The sequence below is a fragment of the Zootoca vivipara genome, chromosome 17 (assembly GCF_963506605.1).
Source record: "Zootoca vivipara chromosome 17, rZooViv1.1, whole genome shotgun sequence".
NCBI lineage: Eukaryota > Metazoa > Chordata > Lepidosauria > Squamata > Lacertidae > Zootoca > Zootoca vivipara.
In genome coordinates, this window is record NC_083292.1 from 4,317,827 (window position 1) to 4,336,966 (window position 19,140).

Consider the following 19,140-nt stretch of genomic DNA (forward strand, 5'->3'; position numbering starts at 1 on the left):
TATGCCCACTGCCTGGGAATCACCATTTTTGTGGCAGGCAGAGTCTCCAAAGGATTCCTCAGAGGGGGAAGTCTCAATTTGGCTTCCCCATGTGAATCCCGTACAGCTGTGACAAACATGCACTTATCCTGGTAATGAATGATTCGCATAAGCTTGCTAGCCTCATAATGTTTTCTGGGCCTGACTGCTGTGAAAAGGCCATTGCTTTCTCCAACCATGCACACCCCTTGTTCTGCTGTTTAAAGTATACCGTACCTCACAGGCTGGCTTCAGGGACTGGAAAGGCTTCTGAGCAACTGGAGGCTTCTTTAAGGTACCTGGCTTGCGGGCAACTGTTGGTTTTCCCCCCTCTGCGGTCTCATAGTCAATACCAGCCAAGGCATAATGCTGCCTTCTCAGCTCGCCGAGACGAAGCCTCTCATTCTCCAGGGTCTTTTCCAATTCTAGCACTTTCACCTGCAACAAGCAACATTCTCTGTTGAGAAATATCAGAGACAACCCACTTCTTATGCAGCTGTTGAACATAGTCACTGTTGCTTAGTTCACATGTTATCCATGGATCACAGCTACTCCCATGGAACAGAGTGCGAGAATATTTCTAACTTGGCATCTCTACTCCCAGGTGGCCAAAGGGTCTCCCACTGCTGCCTTTTCTCCTCCTTATGCCTGGAAATGCATCCATGCAGCCCCACACCTCATTTTCTCAACTGCCTTGTCTTCCGTGGCATAACTGCTTAGGTTTGGAGAATAGGGCCTGGGGACCAAGTACCGTATTTTTCAGTCTATAAGATGCCCCCATGTATATTTTTGGGGTACTCAGATTTAAGAAAATGGGGGTATGCCCATGTATAAGACACCCCCTAATTTTTGACATTTTAAAGGAAAATTTTTAGTCTTATACACGGAAAAATATGGTATGTGTAGCCGATTGAAGACACACTGTTCTCATTTACCTCTACTGCTCCGTTGTCTGCCCTGTGATATTCACAGAGTCCACCCCTTGCTCAGCTTGTTCAACTGGTTTGGACCATGCGAAACTCTCATCACCCTCAGCCATGCTGGTTGCGGCTGATGGGAGTTGTAGTGCAAAACAGCTGGAGGACACCAGCTTTTGAAAGGCTAGTTGTGTCTCCAAGCTGTGCCAGCTGTAACTGACATGCTGAAGTCAAGCCACTGTGTTGTGGGGAAAGGTAAGGATTAGAGTAGACAGACAGACCCAAATAAGGGCTACTGGGCAAGGAGAGTCAGGTTCATTCTTAAAGGCTTGCTTTCAACTCACTCTCAGCCAACAAATCATGGCTTACATAACACCAGTATGAAACCTCAGTCTGCATGGCCTATTTAAAGACATCCCAATGACGACATCTCATCCCTCAGATGCTCAAGGGGCAGTTGGCTCTTGTGTGAGAGTCACTTTGGGAACTATTAACCCAGCTTCTATTTTATACTTCCCCAGGAATCTTCTCAACACTTCCCCTGTTTTTCCAAAGAACCCAAACAGCACCTGTGTCTCCATTTCCTCCATCTTAAGTTTGATTAAGGACATTCCAGAGAAGTCCATGGTCTCTGAAAGGAAGAGAAAAGCAAGTTTGTTGTAGAAACTACGTATGTTTTCAGCAGGGTGCATTTTTTAAAATTGAAAAGTTGCCACTTTCTGCTACCCTAAACCCAGCCCCTCACCAGTGTGTTTTTGCTGCAGTAGGAGTGTTGAGCAACTTAGTAAGTAGCAGGAAAGACTGGAAACATTCACCATTTTGAGCAATAAGAGCATTTGGGGGAAAGCCTTCTGCACTATTGCACCTTTTAGAAAAGCCTCTTTGCTGTTCAATAGAACATATTTGCCACCGACACTTCTAGTCCGATACATGAGGCAGTTCAATTAAGTTCTGCCTCCGGTCTTTTTACTAAGTATAACCTTTCAAAAAGATATTCCCATACAGGCAAAAGAACTCCTTCTATATTCATTAGCAGCGGCTCGTATTGTTATTGCCAAAGGATGGAAAGAAAAAGAAGCTCCAAAAATTATAGATTGGCAAAATAAACTTCAAGAGTTTGCCGAAATGGCACAGTTAACAAACAGTTTGAGAGGAAAGGTTAAAGAAGAATTTCTTTAAAAATGGGACAGGTACAAGAAATATGTTAGAAAATATACTGAGAACAAAATTTCTATGATAGCGTTTGAGTAAAAAAGGGAAAAAATCTGTCTGGATTTGCAGAAATTTGTTTCCTTAAGAAATAGGAGTGTCAAACGATATGTAAAAACAGAGATAGCATGGATTGAATATACACTCTGCGACAAAAAGAGGAGAGTATGCTGATGGAGATAACAGGAAGTCCAAAGATAAAATTTCTTTTCTTTTCTTTTCTTTTTCTCCTTTCCCTTTTTTTCTCTGGGAAAGGAGGATTAGAAATACGATACGAAAAATTGTAACAAACAAACATAAATGTATATGTATATGTATGTATATGTATACAAGCATGAAGAACAATGTTCAGGTTTGGTGGTGGGAAAAAATGAATAAATATCATTCAAAAAAACAACAACAATTAAGTTCTGCCTCCATCTCCCTGGAAGTTGCACATGGCACCGAGCATAAAACTTCACAGCTAGGCTAGGCAGGGGGGAACCCTCTCCTGATTAGCTTAGTACCGGTAGTTTCTTTTTGAGAACCACAGAAGACAAGATGGGCCACAGCAGAGGCCAACCAGATGCCTCTAGAGGAGAAGCCCACAAGCAGGTCAGGAGCACAGTCACCCTCTCCCACCTGTGTTCCCCAGGAACTCAAGAGGCACAAGGCCAGCCCCATATAGCCAGCATGACTAGTCTCTATGTACAGCCGCCTCCTCCTCCTTGGAATTGCCTAATCCCCTTTCGAAGCTACCTAGGTTGGTGGCCATCACCACATTTTGTAGAAGCAAATTCCACAGTTTGTTACACAAGTGTGCTGTGTAACATAACGCAACAAAAAACAAAGCCCCTATTAACTGCCCATGGAGTCAGTGTAGTTGAGCGATTAAAGCACTGGTCTCACTCCAGGGACACCCTCTTCTTACAGAGGTCATCCAGATACCTTTGGGAAGCCTGCAGGCAGGACCTGAAAGCTACAGCACCCTCCCCACTTGTGCTTCCCTGCTCCTATTTCTGAGAAGAGAGTCTCACTGTTCAATGGTGCCTTACTTCCTGGTAACTGCATTTTAAGACTGCAGCCTGAACGGGCCCAGGATAGTCAGTTGCTCAGCTTAACCTTAACAACTTAACAGAGTTGTTGTGTAGATAAATGAAGAGCAGCATGTACACCACCCTGAGTATGGGGTAATAATAATAGTAATAAATAATACAGTAATGGTGCTACTCTGTTAGCCTTTCATATTAGCCCTGTTCTCCTCATGTCACACTTTCCTTCTCATAATTTTGCAAGCACCAGAAAGGCTTTAAAAAAGCATTTTCAAGAACGCAAGCCTGCCGTTTTGCGCTTCGTTTCCCACCTCCATGCCCAGCTCCACTGCCATGCCCAGACCCCAGCAGCTCACCTTTGTCTTCAACCTGCTCTTGGCCCGACTTTGTGGAAGCCACGACGTTGGCGGCCATTTCATTGACTGTGCGCGAGCATTCCTGGAGCTTTCCCAGGTTTCTGCTGTGCTTCTCGGCTTTCACCTGCCATCATCAAGAATATTGCTTCTTTCAAATCTTTCGTCAAGTGTAGGGAAAACACGAGCAAAAAAAGTTCTGCTACTCCAACCTAAAGCTTTGAGCAGCAGCAGCTTGAAGCCAGTTCATTTCAAAACCAGGGCTGTGTACAGACTTGTTACAGTAAACCACTTGGAGGCAGAGCTCAGGATGCTGAAAAATCTCTGCTGTTTTATTTCCTAGTCTGCAGGTGAAGGACATAAGCCTTGTCCTGCTGCATCAGAGCAAAGGGCCATCTAGTCCCGCATCCTGGATGGAAATCCTTCAAGAGAAGTGAGCAAAGGCACTCCCTCAAAGTAGAGGTATTTAGCTGAGCACCGCCAGAGAGACAGGAAAGGAGCATGCCATTCCACAGTTGCTTTGAAATGGGGACGTCTCATAAGAAGAGTCTTGCTCAGGCGTTGGCAACGTTTTCCGGCCATGGGGCGGAGCATTCCCATGGACTATTGTCTGTGGGCCGGACATGCACAGAAGCAATTTCCGGCGCCATGCTTCCCATGTTCGGGGTGCCGGAAATGGCTTCTGTGCATGTCCGCAGCGTCGGAAATCACTTCTGTGGCTGCACAGACGCAATTTCCAGCATCCGCGCAGGCGCAGGCATTTCCGACGCCGCTCGGTGAGTCCCCACACCGTGCTGTGCCAGTTTAGCACAGCACACGGGGGACTTGCCGAGTGGGTGGCTCGGTGACCAGGCGGCTCGTGGGCCGCAGGTTGCCGATGTATGGTCTTGCTGGATCAGACCAAAGGCCCATTTTGTCCAGCATCTTATTCTCACAGCAGACAAGCAGGTGTCCATGGGAAGCCCACAGGACCTGAGTACAACAACTTTCCCCAGTTGCAATTCCTAGCACCTCAGATAGCCTTGTCCTCCTCTGTGAATCTGTTGAAACCAGTGAGGAGTGAAGGTGGGGGAGAGAACTCCCAGGGCCAACCTCTGATAACTGCAACCACTTTACAAAAGTAAAGAGGTGAAATAAGAGGATTGGCAGTGTGCTTTTCTCTGGGTTCAGGTTTGGGGCCTTGAGAATGAACCTAGGAAATGCAAAAAGCTTCAAATGAAGATGGTAGCAGAGGAAAATGGTCCCCTGAGGGAACCACGGTTGGGGAAGCTTGCAGCTTCCCACAGGCATCTGGCTGGCTGCTGTGAGAACAGGATGCGACATCAGATGGGCCATTGGCCTGATCCAGCAGGGGTCTTACGGTGTTCTTATGAGTTATAGCCGTTCAGCATATTTGTACCTGCAGCATGTAGTTGCTTCTGCAAGGGGCTCTGGAGCACACTAGAGCCTACTTTGGCAACAGAACCCTCACTCTACTCTCCTTTTCTCACTTGAGATTTCATTTGATGTTTTTGGTACAGTCCTAAGAGCAAAAAAGGTCTCCAGAATTCCCAGCCCAAGGCAAAGCATGTTGGTTCTGAGATGGGGCTGTAAGCATGTGAAATGCACCCAGTTCTGCAGAGTTAAGAGAGGAGTGCAGACTATTTTCCCTTCTGGGATGATTACCTTGGAGGCAGCTACAAGCTGAGCTGTGCTGGCTGCGATTTCGTGCGAACAGACAATCAGTTCCTCGTATTTGCCTGTGTGTAGGACAACTTTGTCCGCAGACTCTCTGAAGTGGGGAGCAAAAAGACACAGGATTAGCGAAGCTCTGCATTCCCTTGTGTTTCAATCAACAAAGCAAGTGGCTTGGAAAAGGAAACCCAAGCAGTTGAGATACGTACACAAGCTGTGTTGCTCCCCATCCCACGGCTTTAGAAGCAGAGATGAGTCCCTCGGTCCAACGGGAGTTCTTGGCATAAAACTCCTGCGTTGTTGCTGCCCCCTAGTGTTCAATGAGAGATAGGACACTGAGCTTTCACAACAAAGGCTGAGCTTCATTTGGTAAGCAAAACATGCTTCAAAATGGAAAAGGTGATGCAACTCTGCCTGGAAAACACACCCTCTGGTAGCTTCTGGGGTGGCAGGTGTGCTTACTGAAAGGACACAAATGGGTAAACAAAGCCACCTTATACTGGGGGCAAATGCAAGTGGTGGCAGGATGAAGTCCATCTAGCTCAGGGATTAGGAGGAACATGGTCTAGAACTCCCATCAGTCCCAGCCAGCACAGCCAATGGCCAGGGATGGTGGGAGTTGTAGTCCAGCAATGTCTGGAGAGCCACAGGCTCACAATTCCTGATGGAAATGGTTCCCCAAGCAGAGGCCCTGGTGGGATGCTTAATACAGGTCTGCAGCAAGAGTTGTTTTACTAACTCAAGAGAAGAGAAGGAAGACGTGGGGTCAGGGGAGTTTCTTCTCAGCATTCTTTATTCCAGAGCAGCCTTTTTCCAACCTTGGGTTCCCAAATGTTGTTGGACTACAATTCCCATCATCCCTGACCACTGGTGCTCCTAGTTAGGTATGATGGGAGTTGTAGTCCAACAACACCTGGGGACCCAAAGTTTGGGAAACCCTGCTCTACAGCAGGCATCCCCAAACTGCGGCCCTCCAGATGTTTTGGCCTGCAACTCCCATGATCCCTAGCTAACAGGACCAGTGGTTGGGGAAGATGGGAATTGTAGTCCAAAACATCTAGAGGGCCGAAGTTTGGGGATGCCTGCTCTAGAGCACGGATGGGGAACCTCTGGACCTCCAGGGATTGCTAGATTCCAACTTTTATCAGCCCCAGCCAACATAGCCAATGGTCAGGGATGCAATAAAAACAGGTTCTCTTTTAGAGAAGGAAGAGGCATTATCTGAATAGCATTTGATATAACTTTAAATGCTTCATAGAGGCCCCCCTTTACTTGGGAGTCTTCAATCTTAAGTAATGATGTGACACAAGGAGCTGGTACAGCCTACATTTCCAGGCTCCTCCCTGACAGATGTTCAGTGCTCCCCCCATACTTTTCATGCAAAGGAAGAATGTAAGGTTCGATTTGAACAGCCTCACCCTTCCACTTTCTACTATCTCCTTCTGTAAATGTGTAGATGTCATCACAAGAAGCCGGATTGCCTGAAAGAGACAAAAACAACAAACCACTCTGTTTAATAGAAGGATTTCCCTACGGCTTTAGGAATTCCAGTATAACAATAAAGACCCTCCCCTCCAGACACAGTACAATACTTCTGAAACGTCTCTTAGTGGCAATGCTAACCTGAAATAAAAGGTCATGCCGAATATCTAGAGATCTCGTTAACCATGCAGTGTTGAATACCCTCCCATGTATTCAGCTGGTAACAGCTGGGTTTTTCAACTACTTAACTGGGGCTTTAATTAATTACAAAGGCACTCACCTTCATCAAGTCTGTGCAAGAGTTCAAGATTCTGTGGGGATAAAAAGAAGATGCTTAACTCTCCCAAAGGATTAAGCCCGAAAATTTGAAAATAACATTTAAAATAATATTAAAAAATCTTTCAGTAGCACCTTAAAGACCAACTAAGTTTTTATTTTGGTATGAGCTTTCGTGTGCATGCACACTTCATCAGATGCAGTGTGCCTGCACACGAAAGCTCATGCCAAAATAAAAACTTAGTTGGTCTTTAAGGTGCTACTGAAGGAATTTTTTTATTTTGTTTCGACTCAGACCAACATGGCTACCTACCTGTAATTTTAAATAATGATAATTGCATTGTTGTTTGCATCTACACTACCAAGGGAAAACAGTTTTCCTTGTGTGGTTTCTCCCAAGAAACCTTGAAATTGATTCTCCGAGGGTGCACAATAAAAAGCATGGGGGTGGTTATTTCACTCTTCTCTTTGTTGGTGAATTGCTTCAATTCTTTCACCAGGCATCTTTACAATGCTGTTTGTGTTATTATATAAAAAGAGGTAAACAGCCAGTACTGCAGCACCATCTACTAGCAGAAGCTGGAACAGAGCAATGGCAGTTCACCCCATTACGCGGATTAGAACTGCTGACCTTACGATTGGCAAGCCCATGAGGCTCAGTGGTTTAGACCGCAGCACCACCTGCGTCCCTTTACCATCTAGTGACAAGAACACAACATTAGGACCCAAGAACACATTGAAGGGGAAAATAATCATGCACACCAACAGCGTCTCCTTCCTTAGTTATCTATGGCAAAGCCTCTTCAGTTCTCTGGAACTACACTATACTTATTACACACAAACAAAACAAAAGACAGGTGAGCTGAAGCATGGGAGAAGAGACCCTTCAGAAAAGTGGAATCGCCTCTACAGCACAGCAAGAGGATATTCAGTAGCAAAACAATCAGGAAAACTCATGCTTCAATTCAAACGCTGAGTGCTGGGGGTTCAGTCTGTGCCAACAATATTATGCAAATCCACATGCTCAAGGCAACAAACAGTGGATTATTGCTTTTTATCCTCACAACAACCCTGCAAGATTAGCAGCTTAGATCAGGAGAGATAACTACTTTCCCAAATATACCTTCCATATATACCTTCAGGGTGAGCTTCATGGCTGAAAAGTGATTTGAAATGTGATTGTATTGAAAACTCTTCGAAGAAATAAATACAGGTAGCAGATAAGAATGTAAGAACAGTCCTGCAGGATCAGGCCAAATGCCCATCATAGTCTTCCAGGCTTACAATATTGTTTTTGAGGCGAGATGACCATAACTGTATGTATGTATGTATGTATGTATGTATGTATGTATGTATGTATGATGATTATTATTACACTTAATATTTTCAAAATCTCCAAGTGGTATTCCAAGTGTGCTCTCTCCAGGTCCCTAGCAAAAGTCCCTTGTGGTCTCTTCCAACTCTATGATTCTATGAAAAGTCTTTCCTGTCTGCGTTACCAGAAATTATTTTTTACCTTGAAGTGTTTCAAATGAATAAGAAACGTAGCCCAAGTATAAACTACATCCTTGTGGATCTTTGATCCTGCCGACTCACCTTTCATTTACTTCTAATTTCACACCAGAACTCTCTATTCTGGCCTGATTCATCATTTCCTGCAGAAAAATCAAACAGAGCTTCATTCAGTCGGGCATCACCACAGGTCCGTAGTGAGTGTCTAATTGACAGAGGTCCTCCTGGTCCTTATAGCAGCCAGCAAGATGCTTCAAAGAAGCCGTTAAGCAGGACAATGATTCCGCCCTCCCCACCCCCACCCCTGCTGCCCTCCATTTAGCTATTGGGACTAATAGCCACTGGCAAGCTTCTTTCTTCACAAACATGCCCAATCACCTTTTAAAGCCACCGACCAACCACTACATGTTGTGGCAGCGAAGTCCACCTATTAATCCTTTATCTGGGTAGTTTACATTTATTTGTTTCATTTAGGTAGATTATATACTGCTTGACATGTCAAAGAAAATTGCTAAGCAGTTTACAGCATCCTAAAAATATCACAAATAACAAGTCAAACAGTTGTGTATTGAGTGGAGTTGGACTCTCCTTTTGCCACTCAAGTACTTCTTCACCCATATGATACCTGCCCATTTGATTAAGTTCAACCAGTGCTATTTTTCTAGAAAAAGAGGTTCTGAACTGAGTTCCGTCTGAAAAAAAGCCCTGAGTTCAACTTAACAGAGAGAGGCTCTAACTTGACTGCCCACAAGTGTTGTCAATTAGGGTGGTGGGGAGAAAGGACAGGGTCTTCTTGGTGCAGCGGAACTCCCTTCGGATCTACAAAAGGCCTTGAAGACATATTTGTTCAGTCTGCCTTCCTTTAATGTTTTTGTGCCACTGATTCTTGAATCTTGGTAGCTGCTTACTACAGTGGAACCTCGGGTTGCGGGCGTAATCTGTGACGGAGGCATGTCCGCAACCCACAGCATTCGTAACCGGCAGCGCTGCGTCTGCGCACACACGTGACACGATTTGATACTTCTGCGCATAGTGTGATTTAGCGTGTCTGCGCATGCGTGAGTGGTGAAACCCGGAAGTAACCCGTTCCGGTACTTCCGGGTTTCCTGTGATCCGCAAGCTGAAAACACGTAACCCGAAGCGTTTGTAACCCAAGGTACCACTGTTTTCTCTCTTTTTTTTACTACTCAAATGTATTTCAAGTGGATCTGCTTTAGTTGCACACTGCCTTCCCTAAAAGGTTGACTATTAATAAAACAACCAACCAAACCGGTTCATCTCACCTCTATTCTCCTGACCGCGTCTTCGATTGCAGCAGAGGTGGAGGCCATCTCTTTGTCAACCATGTCGCCAAGTTCTTCTTGCCGGATGTCTATGCTTTGGGGCCTCAATTCCTGGTCAAAAGAGAAAGAGAGTCCAGGAAGAAGTGTCTGGGCTGAACGATGGGGGTGGAGACGTTCCTTCAGGCTTATAGGGCTGAAGCTGTGTAGGGCTTGAAAGGTCAACACCAACACTTTGAATTGTGAAGAACCTGCAGCCCTCCAAGTTTTTTTGGATTCCAACTCCCCTTAGCCCCAGCCAGTATGGCCTATGGCCAAGGACAATGTAGTTGAACAACATATGGAGCGCTGCAGTTTCCCCACCCCAAGATTACACAGTTAGCTGCTCTTTTACTGAAAGAAACCATTAGTCAATGGATACAAATGATAAGGAAGGAGGTTCCAACTAAACATTAGGAATAAGTTCCAGACAGTGAGAGTCATTCAACAATGGAATGGACTCCCTTGGAAGGTGGTGGACTCTCCTTCACTGCAGGTTTTAAAGAGAGGTTGGGTGGCAATCTGCCAGAGATTCTTGTGATTCCTGCATTGCATGGGGTTGGACTAGGTGATCCCTGGGGACCCTTCCAACTGCCATGGCCAAGTTAAAGGTAAAGGGACCCCTGACCATTAGGTCCAGTCGTGACTGACTCTGGGGTTGCGCGCTCATCTCGCATTATTGGCCGAGGGAGCCAGCGTACAGCTTCCAGGTCATGTGACCAGCATGACAAAGCCGCTTCTGGCAAACCAGAGCAGCACATGGAAACGCCGTTTACCTTCCTGCTATAGCGGTTCCTATTTATCTACTTGCATTTTGACGTGCTTTCGAACTGCTAGGTTGGCAGGAGCTGGGACCAAGCAACGGGAGCTCACCCCATCACAGGGATTCGAACCGCCGACCTTCTGATCAGCAAGCCCTAGGCTCAGTGGTTTAACCACAGCGCCACCTGGGTCCCTATATGGCCAAGTTAGGGAAGTGTAAAAGTACACTAATAAGCATAAACTGTGAGATTACAGTGTTCCCCAATGGATTTCCCCACTCCATTCCTCATCTTTGTCTACCTGTCCCAGCTGAAGAAGTCCCTGCAGTATCTTCCTCACATCTGCCAGATCTGCTTGTCGGAGAGACTGTTTGTCTTTCAGCTTGCTCAGATAGTCCAGACTCTGCTGTCCACAGTCCCTGCAGGTTTCAGTCAATTCTGGCAAGAAGAAGAAAACAAAATAAAAATTACACACACACACACACACACACACACACACACACACACACACACGGGAAACTAGCAAAGACTGTGGGAAGCTCAGGAATAGGCTCATTTTTTAGCTTTCACTGGAGAAGCTACAAGAGAAGCATTTCAGAACAAATACGTGGAAGTCCTGAGGCTCAGGGAATGCTTTGGGAGTAACAGATATTGCAGGATTATGAGAGCTATGAGGATGTTGGCCTGATCTGTAATCTGGATAAGAGACCACTGCAAGCCCCAAGGAAGAGCAGAGTTCATTACACACATTTTTTAAGGGAATCCCTCAGAAATATGGATGTTATTCTTGCACAATGACCATGCTTGTGTCCCCTTATCCCCATAGTATTTCTAGGATTGTCACCCAATTACAGAAGCCTTCAGTGCTAAATTTATGAGTTTAGAGACTGATGAACATGCTCAAGTTTGCACACAGTAAACGCACCTCCTCTGTTTCCAGGGGCCACATGCCAGCAGTCGGCAAAAGTGGGCAAAGGAACAATGTGGGTTTTTTCCTTTGTATGGCAGGCTTGTTTCTACACATTCATGCCTCTCTTCATCCTCCCATCCAGGTATGCAAGAGGCATTCTCAAGGGCAAATTCCAGCCAAGCAAAAGTTGCCCCTCCCCTTTCAGAGGATTCATGAATGGATTGCAACATGTCTGGCTAACTCAAGAAGAAAAAGACCAGACAGCAAAGAGGCGCTTGAAGTCTCCTAGTCCTTACACACTGGGCTCCAACCATTTCTAAAAGCCTGGTTTCGCATTGAGGAAAATCGTGTGAAAAGAGTTGCATCGCTTCTGACTGCAGGGGTGAGGGGAAAAAGAACTTTTGCAAAATTTACTCACTGTCTGCATGATCTGTGGGCGCCAGGTGGGAAGTGGCACTGCCATTGACAATGGTGTCTGCAGTCAGGTGGGCAAACTGGGCCAGAGCACCAACCAATCCAGTGACATCTAAGAAACGAAGAGAAATAGCAGGGTGGAAATCCAGAAGTGGATCACAGGGATAACCCGTCTCATTTGAGATAAGCCAAGCAGTAAGTAAGTAAAACCTTTATTGGCATCAAACAAACTCGCATACAAAATAATAACAGATTAAAACTGTCACTGTGGCAAACGCTGTGCCAAGAGAGGGAAGGGAATAATCCGCCATCCGCTTTCACGACAATGGGGCTTCCGGCGACTCAGACGACTGCAGAGTACAACGCCGAGAAAATAGTAAATTAAGATATTGAGCCACCATCTCGGTGAGGACCGGGTCCTTCCCCAGCAAGAGGAACCGCAAGATTTCCCGCTCTGGTCTCCCTCTGGGAAGGCAGAGCCGGTCCAGGAACCGTTGACGAAGGTCGACGTAAAGGTTACAATGAAAAACCATATGTGGAAGGCTTTCCACCTGAGGGTCATGACACGGACAGATCCTCTCATCCTTCGCCCTGCCCGAGAATCTTCCCCACAGGAGGTTCGATGGATTTGCATTGAACCTGGCCAACGAAAATGCCCTTCTTTCTTGTGGGTTCAGTAGGAAGTCAAGATAGTTAGGTTTTGTTTCATGAGCCCACGGGAGGTGGAAAAGAAGGGGGGAACATGTTGTGCCTGCTGCCGCTATAAGATCCTGTCTCTCAATGTCCCACAACCTAGTAATGACTGTGGCTTTGGCAGATTGTAAGGACATTGAGCGGAGGAGTTCTATTGAAAGCCCCAGTTGCAGTACCTTCCTATTGAAGTGTTGCAGCCCTGGGGGGAGGAAGGTGTCCGAAAGCATTACCTGGAGGAAGGGATCTCTGTCAGAGTTGAGGCAGATTTTTAGCCAGAATATAAGGAATCTTGCCCAGGCGACAGATTCCACCTTGTGTTGAGCTCCCTCTAGACATAAAACTGCATATGGGACGCATCTTGGAACAGAGAAAATCTTGTAGAGAAAGGTTGATTGCACTTGCTCTACTGTCTGGGTGAACCCCGGGATCCAGATTGGAATGCCGTAGAGCAGTTGTGAAATGGTCTTGGCAATGAAGATCTTGAGCGCAGAAGGGATATGTGAGTTGCCCCTTGTTGTAAAAAATCGCGTAATTGCCTGCGTGGATATCTTACTGGCGTTCACCACCACGCCTCGATGTGGAGACCAGAGGAGCCTATGGTGATAGGTGATTCCTAGATAATTGAATTTAAAGACCTGCTGGATGGGTTTACCTCCAAAAACCCAGCTATAACTCGTGCGTGAGTTACCAAACACCAGGATTTTGCTTTTTTCAAAGTTCAAGCATAAGTTCATTTTGGCCATGTACTCAATGCAGGCAATTACCAGACGCTTTAGACCTATTCTGGTCCGCGAGAGCAAAACCATATCGTCCGCGTACAGGAGGATGGGAATGTTTATGGCCTGGAGTTTTGGAGTGTGGGCATCCACCTGCTTTAGTAATGGGGCTAGATCGTTGAGAAAAAGATTGAAAAGCGTAGGAGCAAGTACGCAGCCCTGTTTAACTCCTCTGTTGATACTGACTGGTGTTGTGATTTCATTCCCAGAATGGATTTTTATGCAGCAGGTGTTATTGGTATAAAGCTTTTTGATCAGGTAAAGAAGTCTGGGTTCTAAGCCCATAGCCTCCAATTTGGCCCAAAGCAACCTCCTGTCAATGGTATCAAATGCCGCTTGAATGTCCAGGAAGGCCACATGTAGATGTTCTTTATAGAATCGTGTGGATTTGGCGACTAGGTGAGACAGCACCATGCAGTTTCGTAGGGTCGATTTTCCTGGTCTGAACCCAGCCTGTTCAGGGCCTAAGATGTTATTGTCATCGAGCCAGGTAGTTAATCTGTTTAACAGATGCTTAGCATATAATTTCCCAATGTTAGAGAGAAGACTTATTGGCCGATAATTTGCTGGCAGCTTTTTGTCACCTTTTTTGAAAATAGGGATAATTATGGATTGTTGCCAGGAGCTGGGCATAATTCCTGAGCTATCGACCAACGTGAACAAATCAGCCAATATTGGAGCCCACCACTCCGGTTTAGTTTTAATCAGTTTAGATGGAATGGCGTCCGGGCCAGGGGCCTTCCCTACTTTCATCTGATCAATTAAATTTATGATTTCTGACATGGATACTGGAGGCCACTCATCTAGGAAAGAGAGAGTGTTCTGATCTTGCCTGTCCGGTGGGATGCAGTTGTCGAAAAATACTGACTTGAAATGATCTATCCATGTGCCCGATGGAATTGAGGTTAGCTGCTCATTCTGTGGCAGTGGGGGATCTGCTACGGCCTTCCAAAATTTTTTGTGATCTCTAGATTGTATGGCTGAGAGTAAAATTTCCCAGCTTTTCTGGATATGTCTTAACCGGCCGAGCTGGATGGACTCCCTTAGTTGTTGAGTTCTAGAAAAATAGATGTCAGGTAGGCGGGAACTGCCCGATTCTCTGGATTCTCTGTACAGTTTCCTGATTTCGGCTTTCATAGCTAAAGTCTCTTTGTCGGTCCAATCACCTGGGCTCCTTTTCTTAGGAGGCCTATGTGAGTGCGTGTGGGACAGTTCTGTTATTAAGATGTTAAGATGTCCCCAGAGTGACAGCATTCAACTAAGCACCACAAGAGGCGGCCAAGGAGCAGAGACCCTGAAGCTTTGTCCAGGTTAAATAAATGTAGGTTAACCTCAGTCCAGCTCTTCCCCCAGTTCTTCTTCTCCCTTCTAACCCCACTGTAGCTCTGAACTGTGGCCATCCCACAAGAACACCAGAAGAGTTCAGGGGCCAAAGTGCTCAAGATCACGATCTTTGTCAGTTGGTCCCATTTCATTTTATACACAAATACAGCAGCTCAGGAATATCAGGTTAAACAGGGCTATGCAAGTGTCTGGGTTCAATGTATTTTAATCTTCTGTTTTGAAATAACGATTTGTAATTGTTTCAATTCAGACCATGGGACCTGTAAGGGGGTGGGCTTACAGGGGACAGCCACCCCTCATCAAATCCAGCTCTTTGAATGGCTCTGACAACAGCGGAGGGACAGGAGACAGGAAGGAGGAAGTGAGCGGTGCGGGGCAGGGCTCAGGCAACACCCTGCCTACAGCAGGCATCCCCAAACTTTGGCCCTCCAGATGTTTTGGACTACAATTCCCATCTTCCCCGACCACTGGTCCTGTTAGCTAGGGATCATGGGAGTTGTAGGCCAAAACATCTGGAGGGCCGCAGTTTGGGGATGCCTGGCCTACAGCCTGTGATACCAGCAAGGAAGGAGGGGCCAGCAGAGAGTTCTAGCGGGAAAACAGCAGAGGGGCGTCCTTTCAAATTCACCCCGGAACTGAGGCGATCAGCGGCTCGCAAACGCAGGGGGAGGAGATTTGGGGTCCCCAAACTACTCTGCTGGGGGAGGAGCCGAAAAGCACCATTGGGAGAATCTGATAGTACTGAGTAGCCATGTTTTCATGAAGCTCTTGCACTGTAAACAACTTTCACAATAAAAGTATTAAAGACAAGATAGTTTGGAGTGTCATTGCTCCAGGGTAGCCAGCAACCTCCCTGACAGAACCCTTTGCAATTATAGACTACACATCCTCTTCCTCTTGATATGTTTTATTTTTTCACTCCGCAAATCACACAGCTGTTTCCTATACTTTACTGGCAATTGTGACAACTTAATGTTGTTGTTTTTAAAAAACTATTTTTCTCCCCTATGTAACTTGCTTGTTGTTATTAAAATTCAATGCAAAACATTTGAGAAGAAAAAAAGAATCAGAAGAACCTGGCAGCTAGTTCAGGCCAAAGGTCCAGCAACCTGGTTCTCACAGCGGCCAGCCAGGTGTCTCTGGGGAGCTCACCAAAAGGACTTGCGCACAACAGCACTTTCCCCACCTGCATTCCCCACCAACGGAATGCACAGGCTTAACACCTCCAAGACTGGATAACTCGTGAGCAGCAGGGCTTTGCAGCTGCAACTTTTGTTGACTCCATCCAAACCCATCCCACAGACCTACCCCACCACACACCCACAGGCTTCCTGCTGAGAACTTCTACCTAAAAGTGCAAGGATTAAAAATCAACCTGAAGCTTTACCACTTGGCAAAATGGTCCATGCAGTCACCAGGCATTTAGCTTTTCTTTTTTGATGAGGGGGTCAGTAGGGGGGGGGGGGAGAGAAGCATTTGAAGAAAAAACATTTGTGATGGCAGGAGAGGCACAATCTGCCTTTCCCAGCAACACCAGGCACCTACACTCCCACCCTGCCCCGCAAGAACTGCAGCGGCAAACCCAGCAACGTTTACCTGCTGGGTTGGACAGGTAGCGCCCATGTCCACTTTCCACAGCGTTCGCTGACTCCAGTGCTGCTTGTGCGCGGCTGACGAGGTAATCTGCAGAGAGAAAAGCAAGGTCAGAGAAGGAGACCTATGGGAAAACAAGATAAAATGGAATCTCGTGCAGGTGCCTTTTGTGCCTTGGAAGCAGGGCCAGCTCCAGGCTGCAGAAGCCTCAGCTGCCCAGGTTTCCTCTGTTAGGCTCCCTCTTACATCTCTGGATGGGGTTGGGAGGCTCAGCCCTGGTGGGATTCCTTGGCAGCGGCAGTGCTCCAAGACAGGCAGACAACCACGTCTGGGGCAGCTGCCATTTAAATGTTTCACAATGGCCTCAATGCAGCATCACTTGGGACATTGTGGGACATTGAAAAGGCAGCTCTCTCAGGCCTGGTTGCTAATTGGAGCATGGGGTGGGGGATGGATTTGAGGGGAGGGGGCTAGGACAGGCATCCCTGGGAGGCCCCTGTCCACTGCCTCAGGATTCTGCTTGAGAGGTTTACTTGAGGATTCCTGGGCTGTTACAAGGGACAGGAACTTGCTCTTCTTAAAAAATAGGTTAAGAAAAACAAAACAAAGCCAAGCCAAGCCACTGTCAGATTCATCCATGCCCTTGGACCTTTAGACCTACCTGGCGAACTGGTGCATCGGATGTGCAAAGGATCGTCCAGCTTGCCAACGGCGTCCTGAATGATGCTCTCGGCCTCCTTCACTGTCCCTTGCAGGATGCTGAACTGCTCCTCCAGGAGTTTCTGCTGCAGGTTCTGTTCCTGACCTTTCTGTGGGATTGGCCCAAAGTGTTTAAGTTAACAGTGCCCTCCTGGGACCCACATACTCACTGTTCTGTCATGATCCAGACTGGGCAAAGGAGAGGCCTACAGTGCTGCTAACTGGCTCCCTCTCTCCATTGCTCAGCCCGCTGTTTCCCTTGTCTTCCCACCCCAACCAGACAAAAGCTTTCCAAGGCTCAGTTGTGCCCAGTGCCTCTTGGGGTCTGGCAAGGAGGCTGAGGGCAGGTAGAGCCAGAGCCAATGGCGAGCAGAGCCAACGCATTCTAGTGTTGCCCCCGTCCTCATATTGACTTCTGAAATGGCAGTACTGGCCCTTCCAGACATCCTTGTTGCGCATTCATGATGGTTTGTGCTCATGATAATATAAGGGTGGTTATACACGACCACCCCATTTTCAATACTGTTCACACCTACAAAAGTTTCAGGGCAGACATCCTGCTTCATTTCCAATCAGTGCATGTCTTGTAACCTTCTGCAGAAATTCCTGTAACTTTTCATGCCACAAATGTTCCAGGGGTCCTTTTGCCTCACTTTTGTTGCCCTACAGTGCAGGAGTGCCCCTCAAGACAACAGTAATGCAGCCCCAAAGTAAAAGACTTCTGGGATAAGATTTATAATGAATTGAAGAAAATGTTTAAAAATACTTTTATTAAAAAACCAGAGGCCTTTTTGCTGGGAATTGTGGGGGAAGAAATACCAAAGAAAGATGTTACTGTTTTTTTGTATGCCACAACAGCAGCGAGAATGTTGATAGCACAGAAATGGAAGACCCAGGATACACCATCAGTGGAAGAATGGCAGGCGAAAATGTTGGACTATATGGAACTGGCTGATCTGACTGGGAGACTCCGTGACCAGGGGGAGAAGGCGGCGGAAGAAGAATGGTCGAGTTTTAAAGTCTATTTGAAGAAATATAGTATATTGATTGATTAATAAGATATGGATTTTGAATCACAGAAGAAGTTGTAGCGTAGATTAGGAATAAGGGAGAAAAGATAAGATGATAAATGTAAATAATGAATTAAGAATCAAGAATTAAGAATTTGAGAAATTACAGAAATGGTTTATGAGATAGAATTGCTAAACAGGATTAATAGTGAATCGCAGAAAATAAGGAGTTGAGGAAGCCATAGCACAATGATTAGGACAAATGTTAGGAATTGTGAAAGTTTGTGCGATTTTTATTTGTGTGTTTTTATTTGCATCTTTGTTGTTATTGTTTTGATTGTGTTAAATGTGTTGGAAAAAGAATAAAAAAATTCGGGGGGAAAAAGAGACAACAGTAATGCAGGAACACTGGGGAAGCACCACAGAATGGCTAATAAAGTGGAATGAAGTGTGGATGGTCCGGTATAAATTCACCACTAATGCTCTATTATTGTGTCAATGACATGTTTCAGAATACACTAGCAAAAAGCACCATTCTGGAGGAGCCCGGGGAGGAGGAAGCTGATAGCCAGGATAATCTCTGGGCTGGTGGGAGGTAAGCAGGCAGGAGAGGTCTGGCCAAGCACAGACTGAGTTGTCAGGGCAGCGTCCCACACACCCGATGGACCAGCCTCCACTTCGTTTCTCCCTTGAGTACCTTTTCCAAGAGCTTCCCTTGCAGCTCCTGAACTTCCTTTACTCTCTTCTCTGCTTCTTGGCTCAAGAGCAGCTCCTTCTCTTGGATCAGGCCCTTTGTCGAGATGAGCTCACAGTCCTTCTCAGTGACCACTTTCCTCAGCGTCTCCTTCTCGGCCTGGAGGGCTTCCAGTTGGGTATTGAGGTCTGAACCGGCCTGCATGGAGGACAAGGGACCTTTCTGGCTCACAGCTTCATCACCCAGCTCTCCCACCTCAGCTTGGCCCACCCTCTCAATCACCTCCCCCTGCTAATGTGGTTTTTCACATGCTCATTGTCCTCTTCATGAGGTAATTTAACCTAAGAGGCTCAAATAACTTGGGTGGGAAGGCTTAAGAAGAGTGTCCTCCACCTAAACCACATGACACTGCCAAGAGGCTTCACAGGAGAAGGATTTGAGTTACAAACCTCAAC

The 19,140-nt window shown here is 46.3% G+C and overlaps 1 protein-coding gene across 2 annotated transcripts in view; it reads right to left on the reverse strand.

Annotated features, from left to right (window-relative positions):
- HIP1R (huntingtin interacting protein 1 related) overlaps positions 1-19,140 on the reverse strand; it is a 70,563-nt gene that overhangs the window by 2,624 nt on the left and 48,799 nt on the right. For both annotated transcript variants that reach the window (XM_035097656.2, XM_035097655.2), the window contains exons 18-31: positions 18,689-18,883; positions 16,944-17,091; positions 16,286-16,372; positions 11,881-11,988; positions 10,854-10,990; positions 9,756-9,866; positions 8,557-8,615; positions 6,965-6,995; positions 6,621-6,683; positions 5,412-5,512; positions 5,194-5,299; positions 3,532-3,655; positions 1,505-1,566; positions 256-456 (exon numbers count right to left, since the gene is read on the reverse strand). In XM_035097656.2, the coding sequence (XP_034953547.1) occupies positions 256-456; positions 1,505-1,566; positions 3,532-3,655; positions 5,194-5,299; positions 5,412-5,512; positions 6,621-6,683; positions 6,965-6,995; positions 8,557-8,615; positions 9,756-9,866; positions 10,854-10,990; positions 11,881-11,988; positions 16,286-16,372; positions 16,944-17,091; positions 18,689-18,883 (1,533 nt within the window). The remainder of the gene's footprint in view (positions 1-255; positions 457-1,504; positions 1,567-3,531; positions 3,656-5,193; positions 5,300-5,411; positions 5,513-6,620; positions 6,684-6,964; positions 6,996-8,556; positions 8,616-9,755; positions 9,867-10,853; positions 10,991-11,880; positions 11,989-16,285; positions 16,373-16,943; positions 17,092-18,688; positions 18,884-19,140) is intronic.